This window comes from Triturus cristatus, chromosome 7, assembly GCF_964204655.1.
Source record: "Triturus cristatus chromosome 7, aTriCri1.1, whole genome shotgun sequence".
Taxonomy (NCBI): Eukaryota; Metazoa; Chordata; class Amphibia; order Caudata; family Salamandridae; genus Triturus; species Triturus cristatus.
The window spans coordinates 1,659,516,061-1,659,532,116 of record NC_140590.1 but is presented as its reverse complement, the minus strand read 5'-3'; the positions used below and the strand labels follow the sequence as shown (position 1 = coordinate 1,659,532,116).

General features: G+C 43.8%; 1 protein-coding gene across 1 annotated transcript in view; it reads left to right on the top strand.

Moving 5' to 3' along the window:
* The window catches only part of LOC146812650 (solute carrier organic anion transporter family member 4A1-like), a 542,408-nt gene that overhangs the window by 265,531 nt on the left and 260,821 nt on the right, over positions 1 to 16,056 (top strand). Inside the window, exon 6 of the mRNA XM_085619748.1 lies at positions 8,100 to 8,254. Coding sequence (XP_085475874.1) covers positions 8,100 to 8,254 — 155 coding nt within the window. The remainder of the gene's footprint in view (positions 1 to 8,099; positions 8,255 to 16,056) is intronic.

Sequence of the window (16,056 nt, the reverse complement as noted above, 5' to 3'; positions counted from 1 at the left end):
CTTCCAGGGCAACAACGTGCAAACATCCGGACCCAACACTAGGCGGCGATCTATGCACAGATATGAATGTCAGCAGCCCTACATGCCAAGAACAGATGCATACTGGTAAGTAGCATATTCAATTCACACCTTAGCAGTCTTTGCACAAGGAACGAAAGCATGTCTTTAACAGTTTCTGTGCCCTCTCACCAGTTAATTATGCTCACATTTCTTTGCCAGGGTTTTACATTTCTTTTTGTGTTCAGCATTCATTCAGAAATTTGGAACTGATATGTGAGACAAGGCATCTGGAAATATCTCAAAATACAGTACATAATTTTGCAGTCTCACCTATTAGACAGCTTTTAGCTGTCTGGTTATGGGAGACATCTTGTGGACACACTTAATACATGCAGTGGGCTTACAGCCCATCTGTTGCTTACCATTGGTTGACTTTATTGGCACTCACATTTGCTAGTTTACCTTACTCTTTGCATTTGTTCCTCCCCTGCGGCAGATTCTCTTTACCACCAGGGATGGATTGGGATTAAAAATCGGCATGGGCACGCTAAAAAAAAAGTGGCCCACATTTGCGTTTTGCCTTTCCGCAAAACACTGCTTCGCCGAATTTTTTAAAAAGGGAGTGGGGGGCTAAAAAAATATTCACGGATTATTTTACACTGGTAAAACACACCTGAAAATAAGGGAGGTCACTTTTGCTAAGTCCCCCTGCCCCCGCTCAATATGCATACATTAACGGGCAGGCCCAGCGAGAGAAAGGGAGTGACACCTCTGCTCCGTTGATAAAAGTCCATCTGCCTCCAGAAAGGCCACTCAGGTACCCACTGGGCCTGTGGCACATCCTAACAACGCAGAAGCTGCCCAAATCTGCCCCCTAGGCTGCCCAAAAAATCAGGCCCCAACTGCAACTCGGATACCGGCCATTGCCCACGTTGCCGTGTTACCAACCCGACCCGACCCTGTTTACCATCCTTTTGATTGAATGACTTATATGCTTTAATGGCTCACATAAGGAAACTACCTTTTTCTTTTTCAGCGCTTCATGGGAATGCATGTGTTTTCCTACTCTTTTTTCCTAGTGCTGCTTCCCACTCACATGCCTGAACACTTGGTGTTTCTCTCCGCTCCTCTCACAGGTCATCTGTAAAAGCACAGCAACTGGTATATTTTTGCAGGGGGTTGATTTAAGAGCAGACTGTATCAGTATATGTTTGTTGTATCTCCTGTGTTCCAAAGGTTGCATCAAAACCCAGGTCTGGGCACACAGAGGCAACATGTATTGCTTTATGGACAGGCAGGCAGCTGCACTCATCTCCAATTAGGAGATTCATCTTCCACCTGAGGCCCATAAATCTGGTCACGGGGCTTCTGTAGCAAACCAAAAGGACAGTTTCACTTCCGAGTTGCTTAGAAAGTTGATTAGGCCTTGGAAAGCTTTTGCCTGACAGTTCCTTGTTGACGGCCTAACACAGCTGTTGTTTTAAGTGCCTGCAACAAGCTCTCTTTGTTAGTTTCAAGCTGGATCACATGCAAAAGTTTTTTTAAATTCTGTTCACTTTTTTGCCTGATAAGTATTTGACTAGCAAACCCTGCGGTTTATAAAGAATCAAAATACTTATTAAAGGGTCCAGTTCACAAAGGGAAACTTAAACCCGAAGTCTGAGGTTACAGCCTAAATAAGTTTACACCTGAAGTCTAAGGGTCAAAGTCACATAGGCAAACTTAGACTTGTAGTCTAAGTTTACCTTTGTGAATTGGGCCCTATACTTGGGCTTCAGGTCTAAACTTAGGCTTCAAGTCTAAGTTTACCTTTGTGAATAAGGCCGTCAGTGTTCAGTTTCTATACAGCAATGAATGTGTTTACTGCGTCTTCAGTATTTTTATTTTTTAAAACAACAATTGGCAAAGTCAGTAGCCTGGCACTTATAAAAGTGAGACCTATTGGCTTTGCCAATGCTTGTTTATGCATGACAGTGCTAAAATTGTAGAGTTCATCAAAATTAATAATTACCCTGTATTAAAAAGAGCATTATTAAAGCGGTTCCATTCTAGCAGCCGCTCCCATCTCAAACCATATTGGGAGTCTGCTTTATTGAGCTGCAGATTCAGTTGTATCACATAAGCATACTAGATCTGATGTTAGTTCACCTGTTCTTAAAGTTCTTTGGAACAAAAACAAGCAAGATGACACTCTTTAAACAAAAACTTTACAGAAAACTAACAAAGGGTCATCTGTTACAAAGTTATGCAAATATTCCATCACCGGTGATGGGCGCATAAAGACCTGTGCACAATGGCTAAAAGTGTAAAACATAATTTACTTCTGATGAACAGCCAGAAATCTCTCTCAATGCATTTTATTAAGACCCGTGATCCAAAAGGTGAAGATAATATTGACAATAATCGATAAGAATGATCCAATAAGAATGATCCGAATTGCCCTATAATGGCCTTAACAGTTGTATTTATAGATCTGCTTCCCCTATGAGAGTAACCAAGCAGGTGATTGACATGCCAGCTAAACCTTATGGTCACGCCAGATTCCACTATAAAATTTCACTAAGAATCCTTGGTCGACTACATCTTTATTACCTGCTGAGAAGTGTAAAGGGGAGAAACTATACATTTATAAATAAGTAACACGGAACAATCAAGTAAGACTCGGAAAGGATCACTGACTCCGAATTCCAATTTAGGGGTTTTATTGCAAAGCCAAAAATAACTGAACATACAAGCACCTCATGACAAGGTTGAAAAAATACATAGGCACTAATACAAAGTTCATCCTACGAATCAGTCTAATCCGGTGCAGCATAAAAAGAATGAGCAACTCCAAAAATACTAAACAGGCAATAACTACCTCAACATCTATATTTGTCTTCATTAGTGGCTGTAAGAGAAATCCATTAATCTGTCCCTACACTATCACTAAAGTGGCATCCCTACTTAACATTCCCAGGCAAAATCAAGAAAAGGTGTCAGCTCGTGAAGACTTCCTAAGAAGTACACTGATGTTGTAAGGGTCAGTATCCAAAGCTACAGAGTTCGCTCTAAGACCTCCTACTGCTAGAATCAATCCCTTCCATCAGCCCTTCTAACTACTTCTGCCCTCTCAACCCTCGGGGCCCTAATACAAAATGCACAATTGATAGAACATGCCCCTGAAACACCTCCTCTGGCCAGGCACTTCTCGTAGGTAATTTTCCACCAAAACTTGTACTCGGTCCAGCAACGGTTGATGTGTCCTCGGGTCTCAGGCTTCTTCAGCAAGAAAGAATATTGGCTCCCAATTATCGGCATTCCTGAATACTTTGTAACAGGTCTCCTCCATACCTAACTCCTAAAACTAAAGGCGTTAGTCTAACTAACGAGGAAGGTGTCCTTGCACCTACAACAGAAACATGAGAACAGAACAACCTTGCACACACATGAATTTCTCTGATTGCCTGTAAATGAGAGCTTTACCAGGGGAAAATGCATGCCAGGCCTACACAAAACAGCTAACATAATGAAAACAAATAGGTCTTTCATATCATGAAAGAGTAAATACTCCAGCTAGGCCTTTGACATTAAATTAATCACGCATTTATAAATGTTGCATCTGCAAGCACTACATTTCATCACATTTTAAAGCACAATCAAATCGTCTCTATGTGTGCAAACTTTAATATGATGAACACTTAAATCTAATACATTACATTACTTGTAAGCTACCTTGTTAAGCGTTTGCAATGAACATCGAGAATTACGTGATTCCATCTAAATGCCATTTTACTTTTATTGAATGGCACGACTCATTCTAACACTTCATTTACCATCGATTATTACAACACAATTTACTAACTACAATTAACACACATAAGAATATATGCGGGTACGGACTATTAATGAATGTAATGCACCCCTACAAATTTTCAGAATATCACAACGCTCTATCAGTTATATTGATGGATCAAGGCAGTATCATGCATCACAACTTATAATTATTGAACTTGGTAGCTAGGATCCAGAATTCTTTAATTCTGTCTCCTAATAATGCTCCTCCAGACCAGCAATAGGACACCTATGCATTGGCCTTTTCAACATCACTCTAAGTGTTCTTACTAGTAGAGCACTGTAGTCTTCCACTGCCCACTGCTAGATCCTCAGTCATCTTTGAGATGCTACAACATTGTGCTTCATCCAAACCTCTCTTCCCTTTGGTCAAACCTAGGAACAATATCACATCTGACATAAGAAACATAAGCTGTCACACAGCAAGACAAGAGTGGACCAAAGCTAAATTCCAATATTGTATGTGCTGTGAGGAAGAAGTATGCTTCTGCTTTGATATCATCTTCACCAAAAGGAAATGGGTAGGAGGAGGGACAGTGCTGGACAGAATTGTTTTTGGCATGACTACCTTAACCATGAAGACAGTGAGCAACTCCTCCAAATTAGGCAATTTCTTTAGGTCTTTGTGGAAGTTTGTGAAAAGGTTCTTTTTTTTAACAGATTTTATTAAACAGTTCTTCTACAAGTCCATACATTTCAGATTATACATTGGAGCCTGTTGTGGTTATGTAACTCTTTTCCTTTTTATATAACCCTGTTCCTGTTTCACTACTTCTTTGCCTGTGCAGCTGGTTTGCATTCTATGTTCTATTTGTGACTAGGTTAGCAACAGAATGTGGGCAAGGGAGAGTGGAGGTTGGTGTTGGAGGAGGCGGTTAGCTGTAATAAGGACTGGTGGTTTTACCTCTTCTACTGGAATAAAAGTTACAAAAATCTGCTTGAAGTCTTCTTGAATTTCATGGACTTTACAGAGCCTTATAATCAGAACCGTTTTATGATACAATCTCTAGGTATTATCTGTAGACATACACAGTACCTTACAATGAGTAATGGGTGTAACTCAGTATATCATTAATGCGTTATATACCCCGACACGTCTGTCAGATAGGTTCTGTTGTCCTTTTGACACAACTTTTTTTCAGCTAACTCCTTTTTCTGCTGACATATCTTCATGTACTAATAAACACAGTTAGTTACCCCACTCCCACCCCTCCCCCACACTTCCTCTAGGCGTGCCTGGATGTGATAAGTTTCTATTAATGTCACCCTATCTAATTTCTCTCCTTGGTTTTGGTCTCTTTGTCTCCTGCTAGGCATTGTGAGAAGGTGTCTTTTTGATCACCCTTGACCTCCCGCCTCAATGGGCTCGACCCGGGCTCCTTCATCCTCTGCATTCGGTGGTTGTCTTAGTAGCGTCACTAATGCTTCCCACGCTCTGGGTGTTTCCAGGGAACCCCTGCCTTGCCTGACTTCGCTCAGTCTTTCTTCTTTCTCCCTTGTATGTTGCCCATTTTGTAAAGTCATTTTTCCATCGTTCCATCGAGGGACTCCCCTGGGACTACTAGTTTTTAGTGATCTCTTTTTTGGCAATCAGGGGCACCAAGTCTTGGAACCGGCTCATGACCTTAACTTTGGATGTGTGTGGGAACCAGTATAAAAGACAGTATCCTGGTGTAGCTTGGACCTCTTTCTCAGTTAATTCCGCTAATGTTGCTGTCACTTCCCTTCAGAAAGACCCTATCCTCGGGCAGTCCCAGAACATATGCAGGTATGCTGGATCTATCTCCTCGCATCTTGGGCACTGGGCTGTTCCTATCCCAAAGTATTTGTTGATTTGTGCTGGTGTAAGGTAGGCTCTGTGTAACACATGCAAATTGATTAATTGGAATCTAGCATTCCTAGTGACTTTTGTTGTTCTCTCTACCAATGTGTCCCATGCTTTCTCCTCAATAGCTGTTCCCAGGTCTTCTTCCCAGGTTTCCCTCAGTCGGGTAAGGGCGGGCAGTGTTTCATTTCTGAGACGTCGGTAGAGACAAGTCACCGCTTTAAAAGTCCCGGAGGCTGACACCATATATTGGCACCCTCCTGATGTGGGCGGTTATGAGAGTCCCCCTCCCCAGTGTTTTTGTATAGCTCTCGTAAGGGCAGTGTATAGCAAAAAAATGGCCTCTGGGTACGTCATATCGTTCTCTCAATTCATTAAACGGGAGTAAGGTTCCATCCTCATACAACATGCCCATGGTAGTCACTCCCGCCTCTGCCCAGGCCTCCAGCCCTCACCAGCTCGCTCCGTGGGAAAGTGCCATACAGATGGCAAGTGGAATATCCGGGGCATGTGTTTTTTTAGTTTTAGCTCTCTGGTGAGTCCTACTCCAGCATTTATTATTACCCTGATTTCATTATTTTCATCACTCCTGTGGGCGGGTAGGCAGAGCACTATATATCGGACAATACCGTCAGACTGGGAACTGCATCGTTTGGCTGGTCCGTGCCTCTCACTCTCCATGTGACCCATTTTGTGAACCACTGAAGTACAAGGCCTCCCGCCCCCTTTGGTCTTGTTAGTGTAACCCACACCACTCTATGCCTACCCGTACCCCATACAAAGGAAATCACTAGGGACTTAATGTAACAAAACATTCCTGCTGGGATCCAAATAGGCAGGACCCCAAACGGATACAACAACCTTGGCAGTGTCACCATTTTCAACAAGGATATCCTCCCCATAACCGATAGGGGTCGTGTTCCCCAAAAGGCCGCTAATTGCCTTTGCTACATTTCCCTCCAATAAGTCCGCCCTCTCATGATAGATAGTAACACCCAAGAAGGGGAGATACCTGCCCTCCCAATTCACTTCCACTGCCTTTTGGGGTTTTTCACTTCCTGCTTTTTTGGGGCAAAGGCACGATTTCCGCCAATTGACTCTGAGGCCCAAAACTCTAGCTAGTGATGCAAGAAGTTCCCGCACTCTCTCCAGTTCTGCACTCGTATCTCTGAGGAATAACAATAAGTCATCAGCGTATAACGCGATGTGTTGTGTTTTGAAGAGGTTCATGTATAATTTTCTCAAAAATCAGAAAAGACTTTCGAGAGTTATGTAATGAGGGTCTCTTGGACATGTAAGTGCTAAGGTTGAATCTGAAATTTCCAACAAGGAAGGCCAGTGCTACTGCTTCAGAATCTCAAGCACACGATCCTCCTAACAGGCCTGAGACTGATGCAAAACACAAACCTTGCTCCAGGACGTGAGACTCATCCAGTGAGTGAGATAGTACTTTGAGATTTGGAAGTCAGACAGCATTGCGTTGTGGGACCCACACCACTTGAGGAAGACCAACTTTGACACTTGCCTCCATTGAACTGTAGATTTTGGAGACTGTGCTCCAAGACGTAAGATTTACAGTTAGTCAATGCCTAACTTCCCTACACACAGTGACACACCTGACGAGTGAGACTGTGCTCCAACGTGTGATCCTCGCACCCTGGCATAGAAACTGTGCATCAAAGTGTGGGGCTAACAGCAAATGAGCAGGCTGTGCAGCAAGAAATGAGACTTTCAAATAATGAGTGAAACTATTTTGCAAAAAGTGAAACTGGCACCCCATGAATATCCTGTGCTTTAACACTTGAAACTCGCACTTAATGAGAAATGCTGTGCCGAAAGGTTTAAGATTTGCAAACAGTGAGAGAAACTATACCTCAAAGTTAGAGATTCAAACCTAAAGTGAGACTGTGCACCATGGTATAAGACTCACACCCAATGACAGAAACTTGCACCTTGGTGTGCAACTCTCGAACTCGAACCAAGTGAGTGAGACTGTTCACCCAATTGTGAAACTTGCATAAAATTAGTAAGTCTGTACTCCAAGAAGTGAGATTTAAAAACAGTTCTGCTCCAGGAAGCTGGTTTTACACACAGTGAGTGAGACAGAGTTCCAGAGCATGACACTTGCCTTGAGATACTGACTGTTATTTTCTCATTTGCTGTGTCCCTTATTTACTGATCTTACACTCTCCTGATTGTGTGCTTCCCTTTAGTTTGTGTGCTTCCCTTTAGTGTGTGTTGTTTTGCTATGTGCTCTCTTGCCCATCAAACTCTTCTCTGTGTGCTCCTGCTCCACTAGCGAAGTTTCTGTCTGATGGACTAGAGCTTCTGTATGCAAGACTTTGAAGCACTGAAAAACAACATCTTGACACCCTATGATTAATGTAACAGATATAAATTCACATAAAACGTTTCCTCTTTTATCCTTTGTCTTTTCCAGATCAGTACTCTTGCTGCTGAAAAACCCAACATTTGTCTTCCTATGCCTGGCTGGTGCAGCTGAAGCAACACTCATTGTTGGAATGTCAACATTCGGACCCAAGATTCTTGAATCACAGTTTAGCCTAAGTGCCTCAGAAGCGGCTACATTATTTGGTGAGTGATGGTATCAGGGTTCTCTAAATTAAATTAACTTTGAACAGGGCGGTTTATTTCTGATGGATACATCTACCTGTGGATTCCTCCACTTTTGAATATCCCAGTGTGCCAGCATTCCACGTAATGTTTTGTTTACAGCTCTCCCATGTCGACGAGAACGTCATGATCATGCGCAGCTCTGCATGCTTCCCTGCGTGATGTCTTCGGAGCCATAAGAAGCCCTCATCGGTGTGCTGATGTCAGTTCCCTTTTTTTCTGCGCCTTCGACGCTTAATGGTTTTTTCCCAGGCTTTCCATAGTACTAGAAGCTCTCGCGTCATTTTTTCCAGAAAATAGCAACGTTGTTACAAAGGAAGAATATCGCCTCAGAGGAAGTCTAGTTTGCAGCCTTGCAGGGAATGTGTGGGTCAAATGTCAATCACAAACCCTCATGACGACTGTCTATGGTGCTTAAGATGACTCGCTGAGGTTGGTGTCCCTGAGTTCGAAGACTCATGAAGACCGAGGTGAGATGTCTCTGACTCCATCTCCTGAGGTCGCTACGATGTTCCCCTCGAGTCCAAGAGCATTGACTCCACCTAGATGCCCTGATTCGGAGCCATAGTTCCACCATCTTGGAGCATGCTTGTCCAGTGGGAGGATGGTTGGTCTATTTTCTTCCTCAATGAAGATCTGTGACAACAGATCTTTGGGTTTTAGACACTGTGGACAATGAGTACTCCCTATCCTTCCAAGAGTTTCCCCCACCTTTTCCTCCCCAACAGGGTTTTTATTCAGAAGAGCATCTTCTGTTCCAACACAAAGTTCAAATTCTGCTTCAGATGGGTGCAGTAGAGTTGGTTCCAGAGCAGGAATGGGGTCAGGGATGATATTATCAGTATTTCCTGATTCCCAAAAAGGACAGCCGCTTGTGGCCAATTCTGGAGCTTAGGATTTTAAACTGATTCCTCAAGCAGGAAAAGTTCAAGATGCACGAGTGCTTCTAGTGCTGGATAAGGAAGACTAGAAGGTTTCAATCGATTTGCAGTGTGCTTTTTTTCACATACACATTCTGAAATCGCAGAGGAAGTACCTCCATTTTACGGTGGCGTCTCAACATTATCAGTCTTACTTCCGTATCTCGAGTCTTCATGAAGGTGATGGCAGTGGTCGCAGTGCATCTCAGAAGGTGGGGAATCCAAGTATTCTCTTACCTGGATGATTGGGTGATCAAGGCTAAGACTCCAGAGTTGGTGTTGCATCATTTGCAGTTGACAACGCAGTTGTTGTTCAACCTTGGTTTTACTATGAACATACCCAAATCTCACCTAGAGCCCTCCCAGCCCACACTGTTCATAGGGGCAGTACTGGACACTACGGTGAATGGAGCTTACCTGCCTCCTCAGAGGATTCTGTACATTCAGGCTATGATTTTAATGTTTCACAATGGAGCTATGGTTTCAGTCTTGAAGGTTTTACGCCTGCTAGGTCTAATGGCCTCTTGCATTCTGTTGGTTTTCCATGCACGCTGGCACATGAAGGCCCTCCAGTGGTGCCTCCACAGGCAGTGGTTTAATCACAAGACGGGTTCTCGAAGAGTATGTCAAGATCTCCAGAGACACTGCAATGGATCTACAATGGTGAGGTATGTCTGGCAATCTGTCTCAAGGGAAGCCGTTCCACCCTCCACCTCCGGTGGCCACAGTGATAACGGATGCCTTCACTCTAGGGTGCGGCGCTCATCTGGAGGATCTGGATATCAAAGTTTTTTGTACTCCAGAGGAAAGATTGTTGCATATCAATCTTCTGCGATACGTCTGGCTCTCAAGGCCTTCGTCCCGTCCCTTCATGGTCAGTCAGTTCAAGTATTAACAGACAATACTACCGCGATGTAGTACATAAACAAACAGGGAGGAGTAGGGTTGTATTCTCTCTGCAGAAAGGCTCTGCAATTCTGGCCCTGGGCACAGTACCATCAGATCAGCATCTTGGCAAATCACTTGGCTGGAGTTCTTAACCTCCATGCGGACAGACTCGGCCAGCATTCTTCTGCCAATCATGAGTGGCGTCTCCATCCGGAAGTGGTACAACACATTTTCTGGCTATGTGGGACCCCCTCAGATAGACTTATTTGCCACTCAAGAGAATGCAAACTGCCCATTGTACGGCAGCTTTCAGTATCTGTTGCAAGGAGCTCTGAGGACGCGTTTCAATTGGACTGGGGTGCCCAGCTGTTTTACATATTTCCCCTCATACCCTTGATTCCTTTCGTTCTAAGGAAGATTCGCCACAACCGGGCCCAATTCATATTAATGGCCCGGGATTGGCCGTGAAGAGTATGGTATACAGACCTTCTTCACCTCTCTCTGTGCCCTCTGCTCTGTCACCTTCACAGGGCAGACTTCCTCTCACAGTAGCAGGGGCAGTTTCTACACCCCATCCTCCAGAGCTTGCAGATGCCTGGGGATTGAACAGGGCAACCTGAGTTTTTTTTCTCTTCCTTCTGATGTAGTAGATGCTATACTATCGGCCAGAAGACACTCCACCAAGTCGGTTTATGCTGGCAGATGGGTAAAATTTGGTGTGAAGAAAATTCCCTTGACCCTTCAAAATCCCCTTTATCTGACATTTTACGCTTTGCGGTGTCCCTAGCGCAGCAGGGTTGTGCGGTTACAACAGTTCAGTGGTATTTGTCTGCCCTTTCGGCATTCCTCTGCTTATCCGTCCAACCTTCCCTTTTTAAGTCCCCTATAGTGTCAAGGTTTATTAAGGGACTTACTAACAAGTTCCCTCCCACTCTGTTTATCATGCCTCAGTGGGATCTTAATTTGGTGTTAACCTTTATTTTGGGTGCTCTGTTTGAGCACCTGCATAGTTGTCCTTTAAGGTTTCTTACTTTCAAAACAATTTTTCTGGTTGCCATAACATCAGTTAGACATATTAGTGAATTGCAGGTATTAAGTGTGAAACCCTCCTTCATGACTTCCTATGCAGGCAAGTTGGTATTGAGAACGAGGGCTGCTTTCCTGCCAAAGGTGGTTACTCCCCTCCACTTGGGCCAGTCTATCACCCTTCCTACTTTCTATCCTCCGCATCCATCTAAAGCGGAGGAAAGGCTTCATCTTTTGGTCCCTAAAAGGGCTCTGAGCTTTTAAGTGGACAAAACTCGTGATCTCCGGCTGGATAATCAGCTGTTTGTTGGTTAAGTCGGCAAGATGAAAGGAAAAGCAATGCATAGAAGGACATTGTCCAGATGGACAATCCTGTGTATCAAGATTTGCCATGCCATGGCTAACAAAGAACTACCTGAAGGTATTAGAGCTCATTTTACTAGAGCAAAGTCTTCTACTACCACTTTGGCTAGAGGTGTCCCTATGATTGACATTTGCAAAGCGCCAACTTGGGCCTCCCTCCACACTTTTGCGAAGCACTATCGTTTAGACTTTGAAGTGAGGGGGATGGTCACTTTGCCCGCTCAATGTTGCAGGATCTTTTGGTGTAAGTAGACAGGCACCCACCTCAGAGTGCGGGACTGATTCGGGATTCTATGAGGAATCCACAAGTAGATGTATCCATCAAAAGAACAAGTTACTTATCTTTGGTAATGCTTTTTCTGGTGAATACAGTATCTAACTGTGGATTCTGCACTGACCCATCGTTCCCCTTGCTTGTCTGCATATGCCAAAAACAGAGGTATTTGTATGTTTTTTATTTTGTTTATACTATATATATGTGTGTGTGTGTGTGCATATATAGTATGTATATATTTAAGGTTTTTATTTGAGACCTACCATATGATTCCACATGGATACTGTTGGTTTCACACGTTCGCCTCGAAGGCACGATAAAAAAGGGTAGAAACTGATGTCAGCACGCCGACGAGGGCTTGTTATGACGTTACGTGGAGTCGGGTGCAAAGCAATGGCATTATGATATCCTCGTCGAAGTGGGAGAGGTGTAAAGAAAAGTTTCAGTCGAATTCTGGCGCATTGGGATATTCAGAAGTTGAGGAATCCACAGATAGATACTGTTTCCAACAGAAAAAGCGTTACCGAAGGTAAGTAGCTTGTTCTTTGTGACTTTTGAAAGAGTGTAATTGGAAAATCAGGACAGCTCATGCTGCTTTTGGTGTTAGAGGGACTTCTAGTCTCTATTTAACTTTTGAGGAGTGTCTCAAGTACTTCTTCCACAGAAACAGGCAAGCATTATTGAATGGATTTAGAGAAGAATCTTAGTATACATTCAAATGATTTAGAGTCCGATTTAAACATTAGCAGATGGCCCTGGGTGACCAAGTAAATTACACTGTGGTCCACACAGAGGAGGTGCCCACAAAATATAGAAATGTCCACTAGCCCAGCGGACATGCCTAACATTGACAGGATTCCCTGTCACAATGGTTCCTGCCAATGCATTATAAGTTTGCCGGACAGCTCCGTCAACAGGACAAAGTATGAAAAACTTAAAATATTTTTTTAATTTTCAAAAAGAACATCCCAAAGCCGGATTTTCTTTTTGAAATAAAATAAAACAATGCCCTCCTCGCCATGGGAGTTTGCTTCCATGGTGAGTGGGGCATTGAGCACTTTTCAGTCTCCATACCGCCAGATTTTTCCTGGTGGTGATGTGCATTGAAATTGCATGTCCGCCCATCTAAATTAAATGGGCAGGCATATAGCCAAACCTCCCACTGCCCTTACCCCATCAGGCCATCGGAGGGGTTTGACCACAGCAGAGAAGTAGTCTCCGCCATCGTCAAACTTACATCCGCCAGTGTCTAAATCTTATATTGTAAGTGTGCCGTACCGGCTCTGTCATGTTGACAGAGCCGTCCAGCAAACTTAAAATGCATTGGCAGGATTCTGTCAATACTAGAAATGTTCTCTGGACCAGGGGACATTTCTAAATTTGTGGGCAACGGAGTAAATTTACTCTGCCGCCCTGGCTGAGAAATGGGCCTCCTGCCAATATAAAAATCGTGTCCTAAATGTCATTCCAGTGTTCCACTGTCTCCCTTAGTCCATACTCATTGGATGTGCATTTTGAACTTTTGCACAAAATAATTAATTTTTGTTCAACATTAAATAGGTTAAAAAGCTGGTCGGCCCACACTCAGGCACGTTTGCATGAAGGATATTATTTTTGTTCATCTTAATATGAGCTAAAAAGCAGGTCAGGCCACACTAAGCCCTCTCATTTCCAGATCTTCAGTGATCAACTACTCTCGTTAGTAGTCCAAAGTGATGGAGGAAAGAGAAGAGATACGCAGGTGGGTTTTCTAGACAAAGGAGAACCTAGATTGGACCTAGTACAAGAGTCACACTAGTTACTACCTTTTACTTGCTTGAATGTCCAGTCCCTACTCCCCTAGACCCATGGAAGAATTACAAACCATCTCCAACTAAATTGGAGTTCGAAAATATCACAGGAGGCATCTGATGGTCCTCTTAGATGCCAGACAGATATCCTAAAAAGTAGCATATGCCGAGAGAAGTGTGGCGCAGCAGCCAGGGCGGCTGACTCCGGAGACCGGGGCTCACGGTTCGATCGCCGGTGGCAGCTCAGCCCACCACCATGTGACTCTGGGTAATAGCTCGCTTAATCTTCCCGACGGACCCCAGCTCCTTGAGACCCTTAGAGGTGATTTGTTTGCGCTTTACAATTATTGGGTTATTATTAGTATTATATGTAGAGCAATGCTAGTGTAAGCTTTGTCCACTTGATCTAAGATAGTGGCAAACTATAGGAGGCCAACGATTGCAGAATCACATGCATCCTCCAAAAAGGCACCACAAATAGTTTTGGGCATAATGGTAGCGAACTTATCATCACCCTTTACCGTGGCAAACGTTATCAGAGATTCTTCATTCCATTATTAAGGTTCGGACAAACAGTTCAGAACAACTCCCTTCCCAGATCCTCCAAAGCTGCAGAAGCACCAGTCAGAGAGGAGGGATTCTGAGAAGAAAATCTTTCTCACCATTGTTAGGAACATGACCATGCACATAACACTGAGAAAAGCAGAGGTGCTTTATTAAACCACTGTAGCAGCAAAGTACTTACAGTCCTCTTGATTGTCAATGAAAGTGCAGAGAAACAGCCCCTCCAAACAATGTGGCTCATCGAGCAATAAAATGTCAGGCTTGCTTAAAGAAGAAGTGTCACTGGAAGAGCCAACACCAGAGGAGACAATTGAGAAGACAGATTGTACTGTCAGGCAGTCCCGCGAAATTCAAAGTGACCCCAGCTCTGCATGCAGCTTACAATGATCCCACAAAAGAACCAGGAAACTTTCATTGAAGGTCTCAACTTTGACTGCATTGACGTAAGTGTTGCAAACTGAGGAGATCCAAAAGGAATGAAGGATGTAAATCCATAGTACCAGCACATCCAGTGAGAATTTGGATGTGTCAAATGAGGATGGATGGGCCTATTTGCAGTGTCTACCCAGGGACCACTGATGCCCCAGTGTTCACTTCGTAAAAGGATGTTCACAGTGTGGCACAAAGGACATGTGAGCAGCCCAGCCCCTGACGAAATATGAGAATTGTAAAATGGAACTTTTTGAGATTTTGGTCCAAGTCAAACACCCAACAACAGACAAGCAGGCAAGTCTCATTCAACCTTGGAAATTCACTATTGTCAAACGTGAAGGGATGATCTAAATGCCAAACAAGCCAGAGGTAAATGTAAATGGGGGTTCTGCCAGAAAAGTGCGTAGAGGAACCTGACCCTTAGGCTACAACTACTTACCAACCAGTCTCAGGACAGTCATGAATGAGAAACCCTGTCAGAGAGGGAACCTGAGATACAGCACCTATTCCTGATCTCAACTCTCATCAAGAGCTGAATTTTCCTCCTGCTAAGCAGCACACTGTTCGTTTGTTAGGAGAGGCCAACTCCTAAGAGAGGATTTAGGGTAAGCCCTGATCTCTCAATGGGGGACGTTCAGGTCTGAATAGCTCTGAAAGACCAATTAAGGGATTAGGTGTACCTACTTCCTATAGGCAAAGATCAACAGAGGCAGTCTGTGTAATTCTTACATTATAGAAGCCCTCCAGTACCACAACAAGAAGGAGGTGGAGACCCTGATCAGTTGAACACAAGATTATTTGGGGAGAATTTCCAACAGAGAGACTCAGCACGGATGGTGCATGAACCCTGGCCTGCCCTGACTCTGTCCATTCAGCTAATTGGCAGCAAAGTCCCTTACTGAATTTGACCAAAGGAGAAGGAGTCAGTGAACTGGGCGCAGAAGGTTTAGTCACCGGAAAGGCTGTTCTCCATGGAAGAGGACCTCTAATTCATAATTAACATTGGGTGGGAGGAGGAGTATTTTAGTTCTGTAGCTGTGTTTGATCCAATCCAGAATTCAGTATTCAGAAGCCCTTGCACTCCACATCACTGAACATTGGTCTAAAAGACACCTGGTTGGGTAAAATACACAAGGCCCAAAAGAAAAGCTAAATCTAAAAAATACCATAGAACATGACACTCCACAGAAACCTGCAAAGGGTAGAGTTTCCATCTGCCTTGTGGCAGATTTCTTCCTACTGTCAAGGAAGAAGGGGAAAATCTTCCAAATTTAAGGTACTCCACCAAAGCGGTAGTGATTTTTCATTGAAACCGGTTGCCTTCACCACAGAAGGTACCACTTTAGTTGAGAAACATTGCAGTAGAAATCCACTAATATCTGCCAACTTCCATGCAAATTCCACCAGCAAAGGTGGGTACTGGAGATGTTTAGGCTTCTGTAATCCCTGCAATCCTTTGTGTGGCTGACCTTCATGGAGGCAACACTGGATGATATGGTTGCACAT